The sequence below is a fragment of the Lampetra fluviatilis genome, chromosome 43, assembly GCF_964198595.1.
Source record: "Lampetra fluviatilis chromosome 43, kcLamFluv1.1, whole genome shotgun sequence".
In the NCBI taxonomy this organism is placed as follows: domain Eukaryota; kingdom Metazoa; phylum Chordata; class Hyperoartia; order Petromyzontiformes; family Petromyzontidae; genus Lampetra; species Lampetra fluviatilis.
This window is the reverse complement of record NC_136317.1, coordinates 8839875-8863662: the sequence shown is the minus strand read 5'-3', so window position 1 is coordinate 8863662 and position 23788 is coordinate 8839875. Positions and strand designations below refer to the sequence as shown.

At 46.5% G+C, this 23788-nt stretch overlaps 2 protein-coding genes across 2 annotated transcripts in view; one reads left to right on the top strand and one right to left on the bottom strand.

The window, feature by feature from the left end:
- The window catches only part of LOC144947106 (sorting nexin-6-like), a 29724-nt gene extending 14590 nt beyond the window's left edge, over positions 1-15134 (bottom strand). The window contains exons 1-5 of the mRNA XM_078876310.1: positions 15081-15134; positions 8872-8919; positions 1919-2023; positions 976-1086; positions 21-142 (exon numbers count right to left, since the gene is read on the bottom strand). Of these exons, the coding sequence (XP_078732436.1) occupies positions 21-142; positions 976-1086; positions 1919-2023; positions 8872-8919; positions 15081-15086 (392 nt within the window). The 5' untranslated portion in view covers positions 15087-15134. The remainder of the gene's footprint in view (positions 1-20; positions 143-975; positions 1087-1918; positions 2024-8871; positions 8920-15080) is intronic.
- A 6399-nt stretch (positions 15135-21533) lies between these two features.
- On the top strand, positions 21534-22227 carry LOC144946957 (uncharacterized). The gene is made up of 2 exons (XM_078876027.1): positions 21534-21697; positions 21995-22227. Exons 1-2 carry the CDS (start codon positions 21539-21541, stop codon positions 22187-22189), a joined length of 354 nt encoding a protein of 117 aa, XP_078732153.1. The 5' UTR covers positions 21534-21538; the 3' UTR covers positions 22190-22227.
- The last annotated feature ends 1561 nt before the right edge of the window (positions 22228-23788 follow it).

Genomic DNA, 23788 nt, shown 5'->3' with positions numbered 1-23788 from the left:
GAAGGGTCGCCGTGACTCACGCCTCAAGCTCCTGCTTCATCTTGGTGAACTCCTCCTTGGTCATCGTGCCCTCGCCCTCCCCCAGCTTCTGCAGCTTCTCCCGGGAGGCGTCGAAGTCTGGCCTCGGAGGTGCCGGCGGGATCTTTTGGGCCCACGTGGGGTAGACAGAGCAAAGGACTGAATAAAAAGATCCATGTGCTCGGTCGCTCCTGTATTAAACACCGAATCGTATTGAAAGTTGCAGGAGGTAATAAGGTGTTGTAAAGGCCTTGTAAACCGTGTGATATGCATCCCCCCACAGACAGAACGTGCAGCTCTTAGCCCTCTCATGTGTTAATCACTCCCCCCCACCTCCTCCACATCGCAAATTATAGCTCAAAGAATTGGCTTGTCGTGTGGAAATTTATAGCAGCCAAATACTCTAAATGAGTCAAATTGAGTCTAAATACGGAAGAAAAAAACCGAAGACCAAGAGAAAAAATCCACACGACCACGGGGAGAACATGCAAATTCTAGATTTGAAGCTTTCGTGACTGCAAGGATTCATACTCTTAGGTTTTTTCGGTAAAGTCACGTAGGTAAAAATAAATAATAAACATAAATAATAAAATAGAAATAATAATAGATTTATTATTTTATTTCTATTATTATATCTATTATATTTTTATTATTTATTTTTACCTACGTGACTTTACCGAAAAAACCTAAGAGTAAGAACATGCAAACTCCAAATATCAAGGCGTCAGGGTCAGGATCGAACCCACGGCCCCTTGTATAGGAGGCGAGGCAGTTAACATCTTGCCACCGAAAAGTCTGTCCAACCCCTGCAAAATCCCGCACAAAGAGCGCTGTGACCTATAACGCCAGACTGTACGCTTATTGCTGGAATGTACCGTGCGTCAGAAATGTGAACAAAGTAAATCTTAATGACAAAAACAAATGGCCTGATCCAAGGCAGCAGCGGTGCTGACGTACGATTATGCCGGCGTATTCCTCGTTCTCCTCGTAGGCGTCGTGAAGCCAGATGAACTCCTCGTGCTGGCGCACGACCGAGAACTCCCCTTGCTTGAAATAGGGCAGGGTGGTCTGAAGCGCGCACACCGCAGTTGCGTCACAAACGTTGAGGGGGATCTTAAAATCATCAATCATCCTCAAGCAAACGCGCCTCATCTGTTTTTTTCCATTAGAAAAAAAACTGGAGGCAAAAATCTGAGATTACTCCGTCGTTAGATGTTTACGCCTTCATTTTATGATGATAATGACTTATTTTCCCAGAAATAAAAATAATAATTTCAACTCGGAGGTACAAGGAAGCACAATTGGCCAAGCTTTGCAATCTTACCTATATATGTAAATATGTGATTATGCATGTGGGAGGAAACTGAAGCGCCAGGAGAAATCACATGCATGCAAGGGGGCAACACTCTATCCCACTACAGATGATATTCATCTGCACAATGCTGCACTGCATTCTCCTGCGGAACCAGGGTATGGCACCTCCTCAACGCCCAACGGAAATACAGTTTCGCAATATTTGTGCGATCCAAAAAACCCTAATTATGATCATCAACGCAATACAGATCGGCAGCGCATATTTGACCCGCTGGCAACTTGAGTACAGGCCGGGAGTTGGTAACCTGTGGCTCCGGAGCCGCGTGCGGCTCTTTCAGGGCTGTTTCGTGACGTTATTTATTTAGGACCACCATCTCGTGTTCAGATGCATTGTGGCTCTTGAAATATAAAATGTTTTTTACCGAATTCTAAAAAATGTCTCTCCTTGTTATTTAGCTTGCAGACCCCCTGGTATAACCGGATAGGTTTAAATGTCGGATACCTCCGATTACCACGATTGGCTACAATACGGTGCAAAAGAAGTTCAACACATGTACATACACACACACAAACACACGTTACGTACCTTAGTGTGAACGGTGAATTTCACTTTGTCCCTCTCGCTCAGAGCGTCCGAGATGTCCACCTGTAGTGTGGCATCCGAGTGCAGGTCTACAGACACCGACCGCAACTGCTCCAAAAACACGCACAGGAGACAAGCAGCACGAGCGTCGGCGCGGTTACAATGCTGGGCCCCAGTGACGGACTGCGGCTAAAAATCGGGCCCAGGCATTTGGAAACCACACTGGTCCCAAATTCGGGCTATGGGAGTGAGCGAGATGTTTAGATGTGAGGTACAGTTGTGTTAGCGTGATGTTTTGCAGTGTGAACCTCATTTGCCCAATTTGGGGCTGTCTCCAAAAAAACACAAATGGGGGAGGTCGGTGAGGAAGAATCTTTGGGTGCTGCCGAATATGGTGGGAACTTAATGGAAAATTAGAGCGTAAATAAGCAATGAAGCGTACACATTAGACCAGTGGTTCTTGACCTTTACTGCAACCTTGCACCCCTTTGGTGCTAAATCGTTAAAACATCTATAATCTTTATAAATACATAAGTTTGATGAAACACAGTAGTTGTACTTACGTGCCCGTGTTTAATTTGTCTTTCGAAGATTTACCTTCTAAAAAAATCTGGAATATCTCGCACCCCCAGGGGGTGCGTGCACCCCAGGTTAAGAACCACTCCATTAGAGGTAATACAATATTTTAATAAACATTTTTATGTTTTTTACTCTGATCACATTTGCAATTTCCCCACACAAGACGCCCCACCGGCCCTCAGAATGGACCGGCGCATTTCAAGTTGAAATCATTATTATCGAGATAATAATTATCTTTGTCAAGCTATCAGTTGGGTTTACAAGTGTAGAGGAGTGAATACACGGTGCGCACAGTTAACCGGAGGCAACCGAGGGCAAACAGGTGCGCGTGTGCAATATGAGGTTTGCACGGACAAACCGCCAGTTGTTAAGGGGCGAAGCAGGTGCAAATGGGGTCGACAGGTTGTGCACGTTGAGACCGGAGGTGTTGCCAGGGTGACGGGAGATGAGGGTTGATTAATGGGCCAACAGGCGCCGGCCTGGCGAGAGCTTAAAGAGACGCACGAGAGGTCTCGGATAATTAGCAGAGGGATATAAGGGTGTGTGCGTGAGCAGAGAGGGGGTGGTTGACAAGGATGAAGAGTGAAGACATCTCGCCACTGCCGCTCCAGTCGTCAACGGGACCTCAACCCTCACGCTGTCGCCGGGCGGGTGTTGGCTGATCCCCCCCGCCCGGGACAGATGGGTGAGCAGGTCTGAGGGAGCGTAGGTGAGGGCAGCGGTGGGGATGTAGAGTTCCTGTGTGTGAAGATGCTGTGTGCGGAGTCGCTGTGTGCGGAGTCGCTGTGTGCCGAGTCGCTGTGTGCGGAGTCGCTGTGTGCGGAGTCACTGTATGCGGAGTCGCTGAGAGCAGAGCTGCTGAGTGCAGGATAAGTGAGGTGAAAGGTAGATAAGAGTGGGGAGACGTTAAACATAAGTGACCGTAAAGATAGCTATAGGTATGCCTACAACTGGTGCAAGAATAGATGAATAAAGTGTAAGCAGGTGACTTGTTACAACGTGTCGGTGTGAGTCATTGCTGAAAACACTACACAAGCATCTGGATTTGAACATGTGTGCACACCTCAGCAAGGTGATGTGCTACATTGTGTGCAAAGCTTAAATCCATAATAGAGGTTTTTGGGTTAGATCGCGTCAATATATAAATGTGTCTTTAAAACCCGACACCACCCGACACAGCTAACTAGTAAGGGTTGTCACGTAAACAGAACATGCCAATTCGTCACTAATACAGCACACCGGTGTGTTGGAGAGACAAGCCACAACATTTACAAACTTAAGTCTTAAGACTTCTCCACAAATCTGGCTGTCGCCTGATGAAGCTAGTTGTAATTACTGGCGAAACGTCGTAATCAGTTAGTAAATCTTGTGGCTTGGCTCTCCAGCACACCGATTTGTGCTGTACTAGTGACGCATTGGCATGTTGTTTACGTGACAACCCTTACTAGTTGGCTGCGTCGGGTGGTGGTGGGTTTTAACGACACATTTATATATTTACGTGATCTAACCCAAAAACCTCTATTATGGATGATATTGGTCGTGAAAGCCTACGTGTTAAATCTTAAATCGCTTACACTATACTCTAAAAAAATATGTAACTGTGTGTTTGGTAGGTGTTAGGGCAGCATTTCTCAAACATTTTTGGCTCGCCTACCACTCAGCCAATGCAAACATTTCCACGGATCACCCAGCCCCCACTCCTGGTGATAAAACGCATTCACTTCTCTCTCTAAATACCAGAAATACAAAACGGTTCGTATTGCCAGAACATAATATTTTTTGTACGTAGTTATAAGGTTTTATTTAGGGGGGGCATTTATATTTTACTAGCGGGAAGTACCCGGCATTGCCCGGGCAAAAAATATATTTCTAAACTTCTTTTAAAAACCTTACATATACATACACAAATATTGTGAAAGCCCGGTGGGCCGTTTGTCCATTTCTCCACCAACAAAATGATAAGAGGCTTGCACAAGCGCAAAAAGTTATAGAAAGTGGTGGGTAAATAGTTCATCTAAAAGGTTTCTGAAAATTGTCGACCCCCCTCCTCAAAAAATATCTTTACCCCCGCGTAGGTATATATACCTACACACCCTACATACAACAGAGTAAGTAGTATCTATTGACTCTGTAGTTGTATCTACTGACTGTACAGTAGTATCTACTGAGCCAGTAGTAGATACTGACTGTTTAGTAGTATTTACTGACTGTAGTAACTACTGACCGAAGTAGTATCTACTGGCCCTACAGTAGTATCTACCGACTCTATAGTAGTAACGACGAACTGTAAAGTAGTATCTGCTGACTCTATAGTAGTATCCACTGACTATAATAGTAACGACTAACTATAGCCGTATCTACTCACTCGATAGTAGTATCTACTGACTCGAGTAGCTACTCACCATAGTAGTATGTACTGACTGTATAGTAGTATCTACTGACTGTAGCAGTATTTACTGACTGTAGTGGTATATACTAACTGTTTTAGTATCTACTAACTCTATATAGCAGTATCTACCAACTCGATAGCTGTATCTACTATCACTACAGCAGTGTATACCGACTGTGGTGGTATCCTGCTATGACTACAACAGTACATACCAACTTTGGTGGTACCTGCTTTAACTACAGCAGCGCATACCCACTGTGATGGTTCCTGCTATCACTACAGCAGTGCCTACTGAATGTGGTGGCACCTGCTATCACTACAGCAGTACATACCGACTTTGGTGGTACCTGCTTTCACTACAGCAGTGCATACCCACTGTGGTGGTACCTGCTTTAACTACAGCTTTGCATACCGACTATGGTGGTTCCTGCTATCACTACAGCAGTGCATACCGCTTGTGGTGGTACCTGCTATTGCTACAACAGTGCATACCGGCTGTGGTGGTACCTGCTTTCACTACAGCAGTGCATACCGGCTGTGGTGGTACCTGTATGATTACAGCTGTACATAATGACTGTGGTGGTACCTGCTATCCCTACAGTAGTACATAATGACTATGGTGGTACCTGCTATCCCTACAGTAGTACATGCTGACTCTATAGCAGTATATATCGGCTCTATAGCACAAACTACTAACCTGACAGAGTGCCATAGTGAGGCCGAGTCCCGTGCAGAGCCCCCGGCCTCGCCTAGATTGACCAGCCGGCCGAGGCTGGGAACTGGACCGCTACCCCCGCCCACCATCCCCCTGCCTGCGCTACAATAATACTATCTAAGCGCTATAATATTAGTATCTACCGACCCTATAGTAGTAAGTGCACACATTGGGGTGGGAGGGGAGAGAAAAGGACATGACACTTCGATGAATTTCCCTCAACGTTGCGTGTATTTTTTTGCATTTTGAACGCAAATGAGAAATCCCCCCCACCCTCCACCGATGACGGTGCGTGCGTTGCCAGGGGCAACCCCCGGGCAGCTTGAGCGGGGCGGGGAAAAAAATAAAGAGAAATCGCACAAAAACGCTATTTTAACTAATTTAAAGGTGACGGACGGGAAAAGGAAATAGTGCTTGCCCACCGGGGGCTAATTTCTTTTCACGTAAACCCCACCATTCGAGAGCCAAATCCCTCGCAAGCGTGCGTGCACAGACAGACAGACAGACGGACAGACAAAGAATGCCTTGTATAGGTAAGATGGCTAGGGTAGTTTAAACAGGGTAGTTTACCTAATTATATATTTTTGTTATTAATTAAAAGTCAAATATGAATTCACGCCTGAAACCAAAAAGGTATAAGCATTGTCATTATAGTCCGAATCAACTTATATTTGCATCACAGCCCCGCGGATCAACCACCTGGAGGACCGTCGTTGGACCACCACTGGTGGTGGTACCGGGGATGGCACTCTGACAGCCACTGTCGGTTCAAGTGACCTAATTCAGAGTTTTTCTGATGGGCAATGTGAAATGCATCATGTTCCAACGTCCACGTTAGTCCTGTTACACAACACGCACGCACACACGCACGCTCGTAACGATTCGCACACCCCCTTCGCAGAGTTTCTTTGAAACACCGTTGCTGAGCACAGGTCCAAAGACCCAACACATCAAGCAACCAGCAACAACACCATTAAAGTTGTAACAGATAAAGAGGCAAGACGTTCCTTGGAATTGAGGACTGTTACTAAATGAGAGCTTGTGCAAAAGGGACGATGGGAAGGAATTCCAAAGTCGAAGAGTGCGAGAAAAGAAGCAAAAGAAAAGTGTTTTGACCAATGAATTATGGTCAATGAGTGGTTCCGGTTGTTTATGGGGAGTGGCAGTGTAGCGGTTAGTGCACTGCACTATGACCCCCGATTCCCGCTCACGGCCAACAGCAGTGACAATTATTTTAACCGGTCCTGGGCCTTCCCTGGGTCGACTCAGCCTCAAATGAGTACCTGGTGCAGGGTGTAAACATCGCCACGAGGGAGACAAAGGCGGCCTGGCATGGTGGTGGCCACCCACCCCCTCGTGTGCCGTGCCGGCCCTCATAGGTGCTCGCTAACAGCACTTGCCCCACCAGTCTGTTATGGTTATGTGGGGGATCTTTGTCTTTATATTTGAAAGGACGGCCGGTGCAGAGGATGGAACGTGTTCAGTAACGATGCAGGGAAATTAGATATATTATGGCACTGCAGGACCATCAGGATAACTTTTTCCAGATCATACCCGAAGGTGATAATGATGGTGCACTTCATTGTATCAATCATGAGGTCGAATAGTCCAGTGTGCTGTGCGGTCAGATTAGTTTACATATTTGTACAACTGACCACTAATTTATGACAACGGCCTCAAACCTTATTTACTACTATAGTTACCCAAGAATGTCAGTGTGTAACACGCGTGACGTCACTCCACGTCGAACAGCCTCCCTCATTAATAATCATGACCAGGTGACGTCCTCCAAATGAACCCCCCCCCCCTCATTAATAATCATGAGCGGGTGACGTCACTCCACATGGGGGGGGGCGAGGCGCCTCCTCCCCCCTCCTCAGCGTCAACTTACAACCCTCACTACAGAGGCAAAACCCTCACGTCACGCGATCTCCGTCACGCTTTTGAGACATAGAAGTAAAAAGAACGTCATGATGAACAAGGGATTATAACCTTTAAATGAAATAAGTCTGTGTCACCGCGCCCTTACAAATTGCACACGAATGGATGCAATGAATATCGCGTCGCGGTCTGCTTTTCGCTTGCAAGTTTCAGATTTACTGCAATACACCCGTCCTTGGACGGGCAAAAGGCTAGTGATATAGAAATGTATACTTGTGTAATGAGCGACTTCCACGACACGTCGTGGAGAGTGTACTTCTTTATTACTCACACCGAGTACAACACGAGGTATTAACGTCTCTCCTGGCCACACACAGCCGATCACTCGGCGTGGTCTCATCGCCCTCACTCGGCTACGCCGTTGGCTGGCGGTGTGATGATGACGACGATGGAAACCACGCAGGACGGAGAGAGATGTCGGCGAGCATCAACGCAGTCAGGACCCAAGACTCCCACACACAAGCCCCGAATCCCGGGTCCGCTCCTCCTTATATCCCCCCAGGCGTGGCTAAATCCTGCCTCCGGCCACGCCCTCTCGTGGAACCTTCGAGCAGGTTCCTGGAGTATCTCGGCTAGCCCCACCTTATACCTTTGCCCCAGATACACCTCCCTCTCTGATTAGTTGTTACTTAACCGTGCCCGTGATTCCCCTTCCAGGCCAGCAGGTGTCACCCTGTCATTACACTTGTGTCGATGATAGGATGCCCACTGTGACTGGAACCATAACGCAAGCATAATCCTTAAAGGCCATCTTCTTAAACAGATGCAGGGCCATTAAAAATGTGTGCAATACCAGTAAACAGCGCACGATTCCGTTCAGAATCATCAGCAGCCATGGTCAATCCACTGCTGTATGCGTCGGTCAAGGGATGAAACCCGTTACAACGAACGTTCACCAGCAGCAGAATATTATGCAATTAAATCAGTTTGCGTGCATGTGTGCTGGGTGGATTCTTACACCTTCATCTAGCAGTTGATTGCACATGGCTGATGATATTGAAATATAACTGTGTATAATTATTATGGGGAATGGTAGTAGTAGTATATTGGTTAGAGCGATGTGCTACAAACCCAGCGCTGCTCACAGCTAACATGGGGTGTCGAATATCTGGGCCTCCCTGAGGCCGACTCGAGCGTTAAATGAGTACCTTGTAAAGTGTGTAGTATACCAGGTACTTGGGAGACAAAGGCGGCCAGGCGTGGTGCTGGCCACCCACCCCTTGTGTGCAGTGGCGGCATTCATGAGTGTTCGTTCACGGCATTTGCCCCAACAGTCTGTTCATCCTACAGGGAGTAGTTGTTTGTCTTTGTATTATTAGTGCATGAACTTGCCTTGTTCTCCTCTTCTGTGAAGTAGTCAGGACTGTCATCCATTCCGTCCTACAAACAGGGGGGGGGGGGGCGGCCATAATTTAAGCTGTAGTTTGCACAGTGCTGATCATTGATATGAAAATTATATGGTGATGCTGCTGCATTGGCAGTGTTGCACAAGTTACAAAAAACATTAACACGTTCGTCAACAACACTGTGTGTGGCCTCAAAAAGAAAAAAATATGTACAGCAGGCGACATCGTGGACAATGGCCCTTCCTCATAGCACGTAAAGAGAGGCCAGAAGAGAGATTGAGTAGATGATTGCGCAGTGCGCGAAACCACTGCACCACCACTCGCACACTAAATTCCATATCAATGTATACAGTATTTCTGATTAAGATGCAGTGCCATGAATAACGGCCATTGCCCGAAACGTCGCCAATTATATACTATATTTTTTTTATTGCAGTCGTTTTCAGCCCACAAACAGGGCGACTGTCGTTATGTGCAAGGCAGAAGCGTAAAATCACGGCAAAACAGGGCACTTGTGACCACTCGCTAGCTGAGCCTTCAGAAGCACGGCGAATATTTAAAGAGAAAATAAATATCCCCCCCACTCGCACACACCAGATCTTCTGCTTTGTCATCATCGCACGCTGGCATGGGGGTTGGGGAAGGGGAGGGAGGTTCAACACCGACTGGAACATTCATTTTAACGGTGACATTTTTAGCGTCGGTATTATTGTGTGTACGGCTGTGTGGGCGCACACACAGTGCTCTACCAGCGATGAATAACGAGCACAATTATCATCACCATGCCTCAAACAGAAGTTCTGGCATCCAAGTACATAGAAAAAAATACTTGTAGCAAAACAGTGTATTGGTTATATGGACATTCGCAAAACGAAAATGTTGTACAGCTCACAAAGAAGAACCACGCGGCACAACACTGCATCCTTCAACAAAGCAAAACGACAAAGATCCCCGGTATTAACATACTGTTGGGGCAAGCGCTGTTAGCAAGCTCCTATGAATCATGGCACACAAGGTGGTTGGTGGCAAGCACCACCGATAGACTCACCACATAGACTCATAGACTCACCACACAAAAACACAAACTCATGACACAGAGACTCACAACACAGAGACCCATAGACTCACCACACGGATACCCACAGACTCACCACACAGACTCACTCACCACACAGAGACTCATAGACTCACACAAAGGCCCCATAGACTCATCACACAGAGACCCACAGAATCACTAAACAGAGACCCAGACTCATCACGCAGAGAGCCATACACTCGCACAGATACGCATGTTTAAACATTGCACCAGGTACTCATAGGAGGTTGAGTCGACCTCTGGAGGCCCAAGACCAGTTCAGATAATCGTCACTAGTGTTGGCCATGAGCGGGAATCTAACTCGAGTCGCCAGGTTTGTAGTGCAGTGCACTAACCACTACACTATCGCTCTCCACTTTAAAAAGGCAAAAGACAAAGAGTCCCCGTATAGCCTTAACAAACTGTAGGGGCAAGTGCTGTTAGCGAGCACCTATGAAGGCCGGAACGGTACACGAGGGGGTGGCCAGCACCACGCCCGACCACCTTTGTCTCCCCAGTGGCGATGTTTACACACCGCACCAGGTACTCATTTGAGGCTGAATCGACCTAGGGGAGGCCCAGGACCGGTTCAGATAATCGTCACTGGTGTTGGCCGTGAGCGGGAACCAAACCCGGGTCATTGGGTTCATAGCGCAGTGCGCTAACCGCTGCACTATCGCTCCCCACTAACAAGGCAAACAAAGACATCAACACACACATCACAAGAGCACGTATTAAAAACCGTGCAACATCACGGGAACACAGAACATATAACATCCTACGGCAGAATCTTGATTTGAAGCTTTTCGTGAATGCAGGAATCCATACTCTTTGGTTCTTTCGGTAAAGTCACGTAGGTAGAAATAAAAAAATATATAACAAATCACGACGTTTCGATCGCAACACAAGCAATCTTCATCAGGTGGAACAACCACAGAAAAGAAAATGCTGCGCTACATTGATGGCAGTAGAAGGCTGGTCGAGCGAAATCAATTGTTGCACTACACAATGCTTCTTCCCATGTCTTATGCTGTTCGCCTTCGCCAGGCCAAGCTGCACTAAACCACCGCGAGAGTGGTGAAATCAGCACCAGCAGTGGATCAGGCAAAAGGGATGAACGTGTATAACGTGGAATGAATATACTGGACACATATATTGTACATAAGTAGGCCTACTTCAGCATTTTCTTGCTGTGGTTGTTCCACCTGATGAAGATTGCTTGTGTTGCGATCGAAACGTCGTGATTTATTTTATTGTATTTCTACCTACGTGACTTTACCGAAAGAACCAAAGAGCATCCTACGGCAGAGAACGACACGTGTACTAAAACACACAGCAGAGCACAGCACAGTTCAATCTGATGATGATTCATCAGAGCCACAGCACCACCCAGAGCGACAGCACACAGCCCAGGGACCAGTAGGCGCCAACGATCACTCCCCGGCGTGAAGATTCACCCCTGCATGCAGACATGGCCCCACAGGGCTCAACACTCAGTTTACAATCATTACCAGCGGAACAAAGCAATCCACTCTTTTTAAATACAGTAATAATTATGTACAATATATGTGTCCAGTATATTCATTCCACGTTATACACGTTCATCCCTTTTGCCTGATCCACTGCTGGATGAGGGCCTCTCCACCCCCAAGTGGGTCACGGTGCTTATTTAACCACTCTTTCGCGGTGGGTTAGTGCAGCTTGGCCTGGCGAAGGCGGACAGCATAAGACATGGGAAGAAGCATTGTGTAGTGCAACAATTTACTTCGCTATGAGACCTCCTTTACCAGTGGAAAAAATATAGTAGTAGGTTTTTTACCCTTTAAACTGGTACAAAACTGACACCTTTATACAAGGCATCATGTTTGCAATAACCGCAACACAATCAGTCAAAATGCAAACAAAAAGAAACAACTCTGATAATGGTAATGATATGCACTGTCCTTGAAGTTGATTGGTCCACACCCGAGACAGCTTTCCTTAGAGCCTAGTCTCCATTGGTGTTGGACCAGGTGACGCCAAAAGGCGTACAACTCAAAAACAGTGCACTATCAGAGTATTGAGAGCTCGGGGTATGCTTACCCCGAGCTCTTACCCCGAGCTCTCAATACTCTGATAGTGCACTGTAAGCATACCCCGAGCTCTCAATACTCTGATAGTGCACTGTAAGCATACCCCGAGCTCTCAATACTCTGATAGTGCACTGTTTTTGAGTTGTACGCCTTTTGGCGTCATCTGGTCCAACACCAATGGAGACTAGGCTCTAAGGAAAGCTGTCTCGGGTGTGGACCAATCAACTTCAAGGACAGTGCATATCATTACCATTATCAGAGTTGTTTTTTTTGCATTTTGACTGCTTGTGTTGCGGTTATTGCAAACATGATGCCTTGTATAAAGGTGTCAGTTTTGTACCAATTTATTTCGCTCTACCAGCCTTCTACTGCCATCAATGTAGCGCAGCCTCCTCCACAGCCGCCTGTGGTAAATCGGCATTTGGACGGTGGTGGTCAGGGCCGCATCATCCAATAGGCCACAGTAGGCACCGTGCCTAGGGCCAACAAATACTAAAGGGCCTACGAAAGAAATGTGACTGTGCATTTTTGTTTGTATGATAAAACATTTACCCAAGATATCTTCTTGAATAAATGTTTACATAGCAAGGATAAGCACAGTAATACACAGAGGCAGTCAAGTCAATCGTTGTTTCCCATAATATGAGATAAATTAACACCGGAGATGAACTTATGAACATTTTTTTTCATTGTAAAATTAGCAATAACATCTTCAAATGGTGTTTTTCTAACTATCTCATTCTCAATAGAGAATAGTGCAAGGGAAGACAAGGCGGGCGTTGTTGCCCAACGCGTAAAACAAGCGAGTGACAGCGGCGGTAGTGACATGGGCCAGCAGCACCAACTTTAGAAAGTTATCACTGAAGGCTGAGAAACACAAGTGCCTCGGGCTCACAAGAAACGTAATCCGGCCCTGGTGGTGGTCACCCATGTAAGCACTATGCAGGCTTAAAACGCCTGCTTATCTTTGCCTTGTGACGAGATCTGGCACATTTCAGGTGATTTGGTCATAGGCTCAACTCATTTACTGCACCCTAATTGCATTAATCAGAAATACAGTACAGCATAACTTTGACTGCATTTGCTATAAATGTACATAGCCCATAATGTTGCCTCTTTCTTTTCATTTTTATACTTTGCGTTTTATTTGTTATTGTGCTCATGTTTCACTGCCAACGCAGCAACATCACCAACATATTTGGATACTACTGTAGAGCAAACAGTGGTGGGAGCGGCGGTGCAGCGGTTAGCACACTGGGCCTATGAACCCAGGGCCTCCCATTCCCGGCCACGACTTAACAAAGCCTGCCACCCACCCCTTGTATCAGAAACCAGCACTGACCAGAGTGGTGAAGTATGTTCAAACTACTACCCCCCGCGACCAAAGAGGCGTATGGAGCCCCTGGCCAGGCAGTTTATTTACAAAGCGCTTTAAGTTGTACGTATGTTGAACTTCTTTCGCACCGTACGCAGCCAACCGTGCTAATCGGAGGTGCGGGGGGACACCAAACTAAACACAAAAAGCAGTTCTAAAGAAATACGTTTTCAATCTAGATGATGTAAAAGTGCATAACTCGAGTGGCTTCCAAATATCGAAAGGAAGAGTGTTTTAAAAATGCATCTAAATATATCTCACCAGGTCTTAAGTGGCCCATATTCGAAAAGGAGTTACATCGTTATCCATGTAATGCAAATAAACTTATAAACCGTGCCGACTGCAATATACCAAACTAGCGAGGAAAAAAGTGAAAATCAAGACAATAATATCCACTTGGATCAGACAAATTATCTATTCTTGCTCAGAATGCTGCAAGTCATAATAACCCGACTCAACGGAGGTGCTCTCACTGTTTGTGTACTGATGTGAAATTCATGATTCGTTTCATGAACCTGTTTTGAGGTGCGTGATTTGTGACACCCAGGCGATAAATCCATGGTTGATCAACAGTGATGGTTGAGATCAACGATCGTAAACCCAGTGCGTGAATGAGTCAAAGAACAAAGAATGAGATGCATTGTTGCATGAGATGTATTAGCGAATGAATGAGATGAATCAGTGAATGCATGGCGAGGGGATTAACGAGAGTAATTAAGTGAATTAAGAGTGTGGATGACATAACCAGATTAATTAAAATTTGTAATTGAGCGAATTAATTTATCAGTAAATACGTGGATGAAGGAATGAGATCTAGAATGGATGGGTGGGTGAATGAGTGGGTGAATGAGTGATAGAATGGGTGGGTGAATGAGTGGGTGAATGAGTGGGTGAATGAGTGGGTGAATGAGTGGGTGAATGAGTGGGTGAATGAGTGGGTGAATGAGTGGGTGAATGAGTGAATAACTTGAGTAATTTAAATTCATGAATGGATTAAGGAATGACAGGTCAAAGAAATAAATGAGTGAGGTAACTGGGGTAAATGAGTGACTGAATGAGTTAATAAAATGAACGAGCGAATCAATCAGATGAGCGAATAGTGAATGGTGTTCATGAGAAATGAGATGAGTGAAAAAGCTTTGTACAACGACGTGAATGAGTGAAATTCTATGAATTAGTTGATTAAGTGATGAGATGGAGGAATACGTGACTGAGTGCGGAATGAGTAAAGATTGAGTGAGGAAGGAGTAGATGGGTGAGGAATGAGTGACGAAGCAGTGAGGAACAAGTGAGGAATGACTGGATGAATTAATAATTGGATGAATGGGCGAGATGTGAGTGGATAAATGAGTGACAGAGTGAGGAGTGAGTTGAATGAGCAGATGAATCAGTGTGTGAATGAGCGAAGAATGAGTATCAGAATAAGTGAGTGGTAGGTGAATGACGAGGGGTGAGTGGCAGAACGAGTGAAGATCGGTGGGTGAGCGGCAGAATGAGGAATGGGTGTCAGACCAAGAGGTGAGTGGCAGGGTGAGTGGTGGATGAGTGGGTTAACGAGTGAGGGGTAGGTGAGTGGCAGAACGAGTGAGGATTGGGTGTCAGATCGACGGCTGAGAAGCAGGACGAGTGGCTGGGTGAGCGGCTGAGTGAATGAAAGGCCCCGCGTCTCTCACCATCATTGCGGCCGCTCAGCCCCGCGCTCACAGCCTCCACATCCGGGTCCTGTGCATCCTGTAACGCCCCGCCCTCCCCTCCTCGGCGAGCCCCGCCCCCACAACACGGTGCGGACCAATCATAAACAAGACTCGCAGGTTATGCGGTACAAACCACGCCTACCCGAGGCGCCGTCAGACAATCGTGAGCCGAGGTCAACAGCAAGCTCGCTCGCTTCCGATTCCGGTCCGCCGGTGCCGGCGACCAATCACGACGGGAAACGGATGACGCGCTGTCTGGCTGGCTACCAATCAGAGGAGCTTGAGCAGCAATAGCCGCAGTGGACCAATCAACGAGCGAAGATTAATGAAAGTTACGTTAATGGCTTGTCTGGACCAATCATTTGCCGGCGTTATAACACACGAGCCAATCAATGGCGAGGAGTACCCCGGAGTTCTTCGTCATCATCTGTGTTGTTTACGTGGGGATTCTGATGTGTAATTTGTGTGCTATGAAGAAGGGCCTATTCCCGAAACGTTTGCATATTGTACATTTATTCTTATGATATTTATATATATATTTCTCACGCCATCGTATATTCATTTCACGTTGTGCACGTGTTCCTGCGTTCGTCACCACAAAGTGGCGATCACGTTTACGGCGCATATGATAAATTATTCCTGCACGGTATCCACCCCGCAGCCTGCACCCCCTTCTGGAAGGAGGACCGTTTGGGATATGAGACAGCGTTATGCGATGCATTAGGACCCAGTCGGTCACAAGGGGGCCTTGAATCAACGTTTTAAAAAACATTTAAGAAAATTTATAAAGTCACGTAGGTGAAACATCAAAATTAATGAAAATAAAATAAAATAAAACAAAAAATCACGACGTTTCGGAGGCAACACAAGTCTCCGTCATCAGGTGGGACCGTCACAGCCGAATTAGCTGCATCAAGTGAGGCAATGATTCAAGATGTAATCCCTTATAAGCAAGTTGAAGGGGGAGGAGAGGGGGGGGGGGAACTCATCAGAATGTTAGTACAACTCATCGGGAGGGGGAGGGGGGGGGCGGGGCCAAAAAATTGAACGACGGCTTGGACGCGGTTGCTGCTGCACACGCCAACACAATGGACAGAGAGGGGGAGGGGAGGTCTGATACACATGATAGACAAAATAACGAAAATGCCCATGTTTATACCAATGCTGGCTGAACAATGAAGAGGGTACTGTTAAAAAACAACTGGGGATGTTAACACTCGGTAAAGTAAAGTAAAATAGTGCCTGTCAGATAAGATGATCCAAAAAGTGTAATTAAGTCTTTTTTGCGTGGTTGATAACATCTTTCCAATGATTACTAAGTTTGTACCCATCATCACGGTTGAAATTATGTCTGTGTTTGTATATTTGGATGGCTTCGTGTACAAACCTTTGATGGTAGCCAGGAGGTTTGCGGAGCACCTTGGTCTCGGAAAAGGCAGTTTCATGAGAGCCCACAGTGTTGTAGCAATGATCGGCAACGGCAGAAGAATCAGTTCTGCCGTGTTTCAGATCTGACTTGTGCTCGCGGACATGATCAGAAACATGACGTTTCGTGGAGAAATCAGTTCTGCCGTGTTTCAGATCTGACTTGTGCTCGCGGACACGATCAGAAACATGACGTTTCGTTTCTCCGCAGAAAACGCATACTGACCCCTATCTGAATGCAGAGTCACACCATCACCCCGCACAGAAATCTGCTGTTATCAAGACGCTCATTCATCGAGCTAAGAAAGTGTCAGATGGTGACAGTCTGAGAAGTGAAATTCAACATGTTAAAGAAGCACTGCAAATTAACGGTTACAATGATGCACAAATCAACAGGGCACTGAATACCAAAACCAAATCAAATAACAAGAGCATTGAAACTTCCCAAGTAATTAAAACGATATAAATACCGTACATTGCGGAAGTAACTGATAAACTAGCCAGATGTTTGGAAAAAACAAAACATTCGAGTCAGATTTGGCACAGTACATAAAATACAGATTTTAATCTCTGGTACAAAAGATGTATTACCGAAGCTATCAACGATTAACTGCACGTGTGGTAAATGTTATGTTGGGCAAACAGGCGGAATGATCAGCACGAGACTAAAATAACATCAGAGAAATATAAAATTCTCCCAAATGCAACTGTCAGCAGTAGCAGAACACGCGTGCCAACAAGAACACTCGATTGATTTTGATAACGTTGAAGTTTTGTGCAAAACCAGCTCCTACTGGCCAAGATTAATTAGAGAATCTATCGAAATTGAAAGAAATCAAAATATCTTTAACCGTTTGGATAGCTACCGTCTTAGTGCTGCGTGGAAGCGAATCATCAAATAATACATTATTTAAATGCATGCCTATGAACGGCAGCGTACTTCAATAGGGATTACCGTTTATATGTATATTTTAATAAACACAATAGACAGGAAGGACACGTTCAAAGGGCTCGCATAATGCACATGCATAATGTACATTGCGTCAGTAACCCCCCCCCCCCCCCCACATTGTGCTAGAGCGCAGAAGGGTGGTCAACACATCTACGCCTCTATATAAGGAACTAAACAGCAATACTTCTCCACAAATCTGGCTCTCGCCTGATGAAGCTAGTTGTAATTACTGGCGAAACGTCGTACTCAGTTTGTAAATGTTGTGGCTTGGCTCTCCAACACACTTGTGTGCTGTACTAGTTTCCGTGACAACCCTTACTAGTTGGCTGTGTAGGGTGGTGGCGGGTGTTAACAACACATTAATACATATACGCGATTTAACCAAAAAACCTCTAATGGAGGATATGGCAGTATTTGTATGTCTGTAAAGACCTTGGTCAATCCATGGATTAGCGAGCTTTTTCATTGGGAATGCAAGTCGCAATTATTTTACCCCCCCCCCCCCCCCCCTTTAACTTGTGAATGAGAGATTGAAGGCAGAAGTGTGAACATGACACTACAGTGCAACTGATGTTCCTAACGCCCGTGGAACGCCATGGACACATAACTGGAACGCCAGTTCTGTGTCCATGGGCTGAGGTCGGAAATCTCTTTGTAACACCATACCCCCCCCCCTTTCCGAGGGCAGGGCGCAAACGACCCGGATGAAGTGCGCGAGATCATGAGGTATTTTCACAAGAATCCAAGCGGCGGCGAGGACTTCCAGGGGTTCATGGCCACGTTAATGTAATGGTTGTGGCCTTCACTCATTCCCACCCTCGTATGTTAAAGGAGCCGACGAGAGCGGCACTGACCCCACGGCGTTACGACATCGGGCTCTGCTTTTTAGCACCAGGGCCGTTATGAGCGGCTACTCGTAATGCCCGATTTAATAGCCCCGAGAACGGGTACAACCCTGGCACTCATCGCTCCTTGTCAACTAGAGTTCATGCAACTGATCTAATTTAGACCCATTTGCTGACACCATTATTTACAATGTTCATGGAGATCCTTTCGGAGATGTGTAGAAGATTTAGAGGTCAACAACACGCCTGAGCCATGTACGGTTAAGTAGCTTCCTCTGCCGTCGAGAAGTGCCGACTTTGAGACGGTCTGAGAGGCAAACGAATATCAAGTAGCATTTTCCCTAGCCGTTGTAGGCGATGGAAAGAGCTTGAACTCCGTGAAAATTGAGTTATTTCAACCTCAGAAGGCGAGAGGCTACACTGTCGAGAAAATTAGACATTAAAAGGGAATTGCGTTTTTACTCTCTTTGTCCACCGTGACTTTTGTTCCGAAACAAAGGCACAGACACATGGATAAATGACTAAATCTGATTTGGTAATGATCCATTACAACGTGCAATGAAAAGTGGCCATCTGACAATGCGAGATAAACTTCATGGTAAAAGCTCAATTTGGGCTATTAATGCACATGAGCTGAGCAAAGGTCATGCACAAGGTCGCTATAAACCTGGACATCTCTGCTGGAGGAACACTGGTGTGAACTACAAAATTTGTCGTTTTTAAAGACCGAGCGAGATTACAATGGAGGTCAACGTAGAGTGGCTTTTAGAAAACCTTTGTAATATATAAAGCAATGCGGAAGTATAAATGGAAATGCTAAATCGTGCAAGCATCGTCTAATGCACGTCCTTATCGCGCTCTAATTATGATGATGTTGGTGATGACACGATGACGCAGTTGAGCTGTGGGTTTTTAAGAGTGATCTAAGCAACATAAATAATATACAGAAATCAAGTAAAAACGTTATTGAAGGAAAATCAACTACGTCCCATAAAAAAATCGCAAGTATTGCACTATCATAATTAATAGTTAATAAATCCCCTGTAGCCTGAGTCGATTCGATTCTTTTAGACTGAACGTGGAATAATTGAAGTAACATGAACATTAAACAGATATAAGGTGGCTATTGCACTCATCTGTAAACACGCGTGGATATTCGAGTCAAGAGCAATTGCAGGTGAAGTTATCATAGAGAATCAACAGCTCAGCATCGAATTACGACACAGACGGGAGGGGAACCACCGACATTTGTGAAGCGTTCGAATTCCAGACGTTTTGGGGCATTTGCAGATGAGTGGGAACCACGTGTGCCATGTGAAACTGGCCAAACATCTCGGCGCAGGATCCTGGGAGAGATTCGTGAGACTCGGTGACACTGCAGGATGAGTGGCGCTGTGGTGACCGGAATCGTTAACGCGAGAACTGCGTCTGTGCGCGGCAGTGAGAGAGGCGAGCTGCTGGCATATCACGTGGCGAGGTGAGAGTTCAGGCGAATCGACGCTGAATATCAAAACTCGCATTGGATTTGTGATCAAGTTTCCTGGCAACAGAACAGCGAGTGACGCCTTCACGACAATAGTGAACATCACAGAAACAGACAAACGCAGCCACCTTCCTTATCATTGTCACCGCTTCCATTACCACACACGGGCAGGGAATTCATCTGAATGAGCTGACGCACTGAATTGGTAAAATTCACACGCGGAGACTCGATGGGTCATGTGCCGTCAATAAAACATGTCGATGTAATGATTGTCAACAGCACAGGTGCAAACAATTATGCGTGACGTCACCAGCACACGTGAAGGCGTAATTGGTGACGTCACCAGCATAGGTGAGGATTTAAACCCTGCGGAAGACGGATTCATTGGTTGCTGCTCGTCGCTCTTTTTTTCTACATTCCGGTGAGTTCCGTCTCCTCTCGGCGTCTCAAGTGCGGTGGCGACGCCCGTGGCTTCCTCGCTGTGAATCTTCTCTGCGCTGCCTGTTCTCGAGCATTGGGGCGGCATTGAGGCATCTACTTTAAATTGTCTCCTGGTTTGTCTTCCTCTGAACGCAATACTTGTGTTGTGTAGGGTCGGTGCAGTTAGGCCGCGTGGATTGTACACGCCTGTTTGAGATCTGAAGGGTATTGTAGCGGTTTGCGTGCTGCAATTTGTGAACCCGGCGATTAGAGTTTGATTCCCAATCGGTCAACGCCTGCTGAGGATGCTCTTAACCAGTCCTGGGCCTTCCCTACATCGACTTCGAAAATGAGGACGTGGTGTATAAACATTACTGCTTGGGATAAAAAGGCATCTGGGCGTAGTGTTGGCCTTAATAGGTGCTTGCTAACAATGATATTTTAATTTAACGGCTGGACAATATTATGGGGGCGTGTGGTGTTTCCGCTCTTGGCTGCAAAACCCCAAGCCGTATTTCACTGGGTGGCTTTAAGTCCTGCCAGTTTTGGTGTAGTCTGGGGTACTTCCAAGGATGGGTGCTTGGTCCCGCTCTGTTTAGCATTTAACATGACACTTTGGAGTACTGAATTTCTAGGGCTGCGTTACCATTGCTACACAGATAACGCCCACGTTTGCCTCCAGCTAACACCGTATTCTACATCGAATTTGTTTTATTTCAACTGAAATCACGGTTGCAGGAAAAATATTTTCAGAGCTAAATTAAATAAGATTGAATTATCTTGGTCGGTTTTCCCCAACAACTAAACTGGGACTTGGGCCTAATTATTGATGGCCAGAACGTCTGCCGGAAGCATGCTTGGTCATCTTGGTGAGATTTGATCCGTCCCTTTCCATGCAATGCTCATGTTAAGGTTGCGAAAACCTTTCGCCTCAAAAGTGCTCGACTGCACAACATACTTGTATACTTGCCGATTGAGGCTCGTCCATGCACTTGTTTTCTAGCGAATTGATTATTGCAACGCCTTGCTGGTAGATGTTTCAAATAAGGTTCTTGGTAGATTACATTGTTCAAAATGTGGTAGTTAGGCTAATGGCGCTGCGTCTGCACACGACTTCCTCGGACTCGTCGCCTCCGTCGGTAATTTGGTTATCGAGGGTGTTCATTATTATAGGAAAGTCTTATGTGGGGGTGGGGGGGACCGGTGTTGCAAGTCGAGCTGGTCCTGTAAGTCTGGGCACCCAAAAAGGCTATATGGGCGAGCTTTATCTTGGTATGTAATGTACACGTGTGTTGGCTGAAGGAATCTCGTGATGCCTTCGTCTGCTGCTGCCATGGAGGATCTGAGCGCTGTGATGGACATCTTTGTGCGCGAGTTCTGCGCCAACTGTGAAGGAGGCGCGGGGAGCGTCTCCATGAGGAAGCACGCGCTGCAGAATCTGCTCGTGAAGCACATGCGGCCCTACCTGGCGGTGGGTTTCCTGTGGCTTTGCGCGGCAGCAGCACTGCAAACGTTTCTCGAGCAATGTGGTGCCATGACGTGTCTCCGCGTGCACTAGGAGCCGCTGCGGCTTGAGGCGGTGCCATGTGCTGTGGCACTGGGTTTTGCAAGAACGAGTGAGCGTGCTTCGTCACTGTTAGAGGTTGATTGAGACTGGGCTCGTAATGGCCACCATAGCATGTTGATTCCTATTTCTGTTGCTGCAACACTCCGCAGAGTGATTGGTGCATTGGCTGTAGCAGAAAGTGTTCCTGTATCACGAATGCAGGGTGCGTGTGACCCGGATGAAGTGCGCAAGATCATGGGGGATCTTCACGAGAACCAAGGCGCCAGCGTGGACTTCCAAGCTTTCATGGCCACGTGGACACGGATCCTCGTGGCCGGCCATGCCCCGTTCCAGGAGTGCGTGTTCCTCACCAAGGGGCCCTGTGGCCAGCCCATTTCTGCTGATAAGCCCAAATAAATCTTTCAAATGTATATAAAATGAGATGACTAATAAAATTGCTGGCACACTGGTCCTGGGCTTGGTGAATCGTGTGTTCAAGTTGAACCGGCAAGCAATGTCTGATGCATTTCCCTTCTCATGATGCAGGTTTAGTTTCGGTCAATGGTGGTGGTCTTGATAGAAGAGCCCCCCTCAGTTGGGCTTTGCCCAAAAGGAGCAACAAGTGCCCCACTGACCTCTGATGTCAGGAGGATTGGGCTTTGTACTGTTTAAAAACTGATGCTGGTAGGAATTGACACCCAGTTAATAGACCCCGAAAGAATGGGTAACATCCCAAAATATAGTTATGTAGAAACAGGGGTGATGCTCCCTTCACTGTCAAATGTATCGGCAGATCTTGGAAAGAAAATCGTTTTATGTTCCTGCGGCCATCCTCGCACCTGATCGGTGGGATTGAAAATTTCTTGCAGCGTGGCTGTTGAGACTAGAACTTGAGTTCCTGGAGTGATGCATAACTCCAAGCTAACATTGTCCCAAGCCCTTGCGAACTATGAGAAGGCATTTGACTCTGGAAACTTGAACTTTTGAGATGCGAAGGAACTACATCGAGAATATGCAGTTGACGAATCCATTGATACAGGTAGGAACAAGTTTCATACTTCCAACCAGGGATTATTTGTTTGTCGTGCATGGCCCCGCCCCACGAGTCCTCCCATTGGCTCGGGTGCCGACCAATGGGAGTGGTGGGTTGGTAGAGGGGTGGGGGGGCACCGCTGCGACACGGGCAATGTTTTGGTCACAAAATGGAACTGGGGGAGGATTGCTCATTCAGAAAATAGAAGCCTTGAAAAGAAAAAAGCGGATCTTTTTGCCTTGTGTTTCTTTCAACATTCCCAGCCTTCAGGTGATTCAGTGAGTGGGGAGTGGGAGGGGTGGGGCTGGGGTGGGGCTGGTCACGCCGTGGTGCCCTTACAAAACGCAACGTGTAACCTACACACTACACTATACACGGTACACTACACTTGTACAGGTAGGAAGAACAGCTTCTACACTGCCCACCAGGGATTATTTGTCTCGTGCACGAACACGCTGTCCAACCAAGTTCCTACCTGCCCACTCCGAAAGAACGTGTAATTTGGGGGGGAGGGGAATTGGACTTGAATCAACGTTTCTCAAAGTTCTTATTGGTGGAAGTGTTAAAATGTGGACGAACTTGGAGCCTTGTCTTTATTACGTAGCAACGCTAGGCCCCACTTGCTTGACTCTTCCGCCGAAATGTTTTTGGTCTCCCCTTAGCTCTTTGGAGCCCCTTCTCCCATGTCGATGGTCTCAGCGGTGTGCAACCGTCACATCAAAGCTCAACCTTTGCTTCCTGCCTTTTCAGTTTGAATCCCTTCAAACCTTGCCTCCTGATCAATCGCCGATGGAGGCCTCTGCACCAATTGGAGGCCTTGCAGTACTTCCTGGTTGTCTTTGGCTGCACGTTTGCTTTGGATGTGGTCTAAAATTAAGGTCATTACCGCAAAGGTGTGGGCAGATAGTGATGACCATCTAATTTTCTGGTGACCTAGTCCAACGTCCGATGCGAATGTGAAAATTCAAGAAATGTATCGGTAT

Coding starts and splice junctions, on each gene's coding strand:
- LOC144946957 (XM_078876027.1), top strand. CDS start 21,539: ATGCCTTCGTCTGCTGCTGCCATGGAGGATCTGAGCGCTGTGATGGAC. Junction 21,698..21,994: donor ACATGCGGCCCTACCTGGCG/GTGGGTTTCCTG, acceptor TCACGAATGCAG/GGTGCGTGTGACCCGGATGA.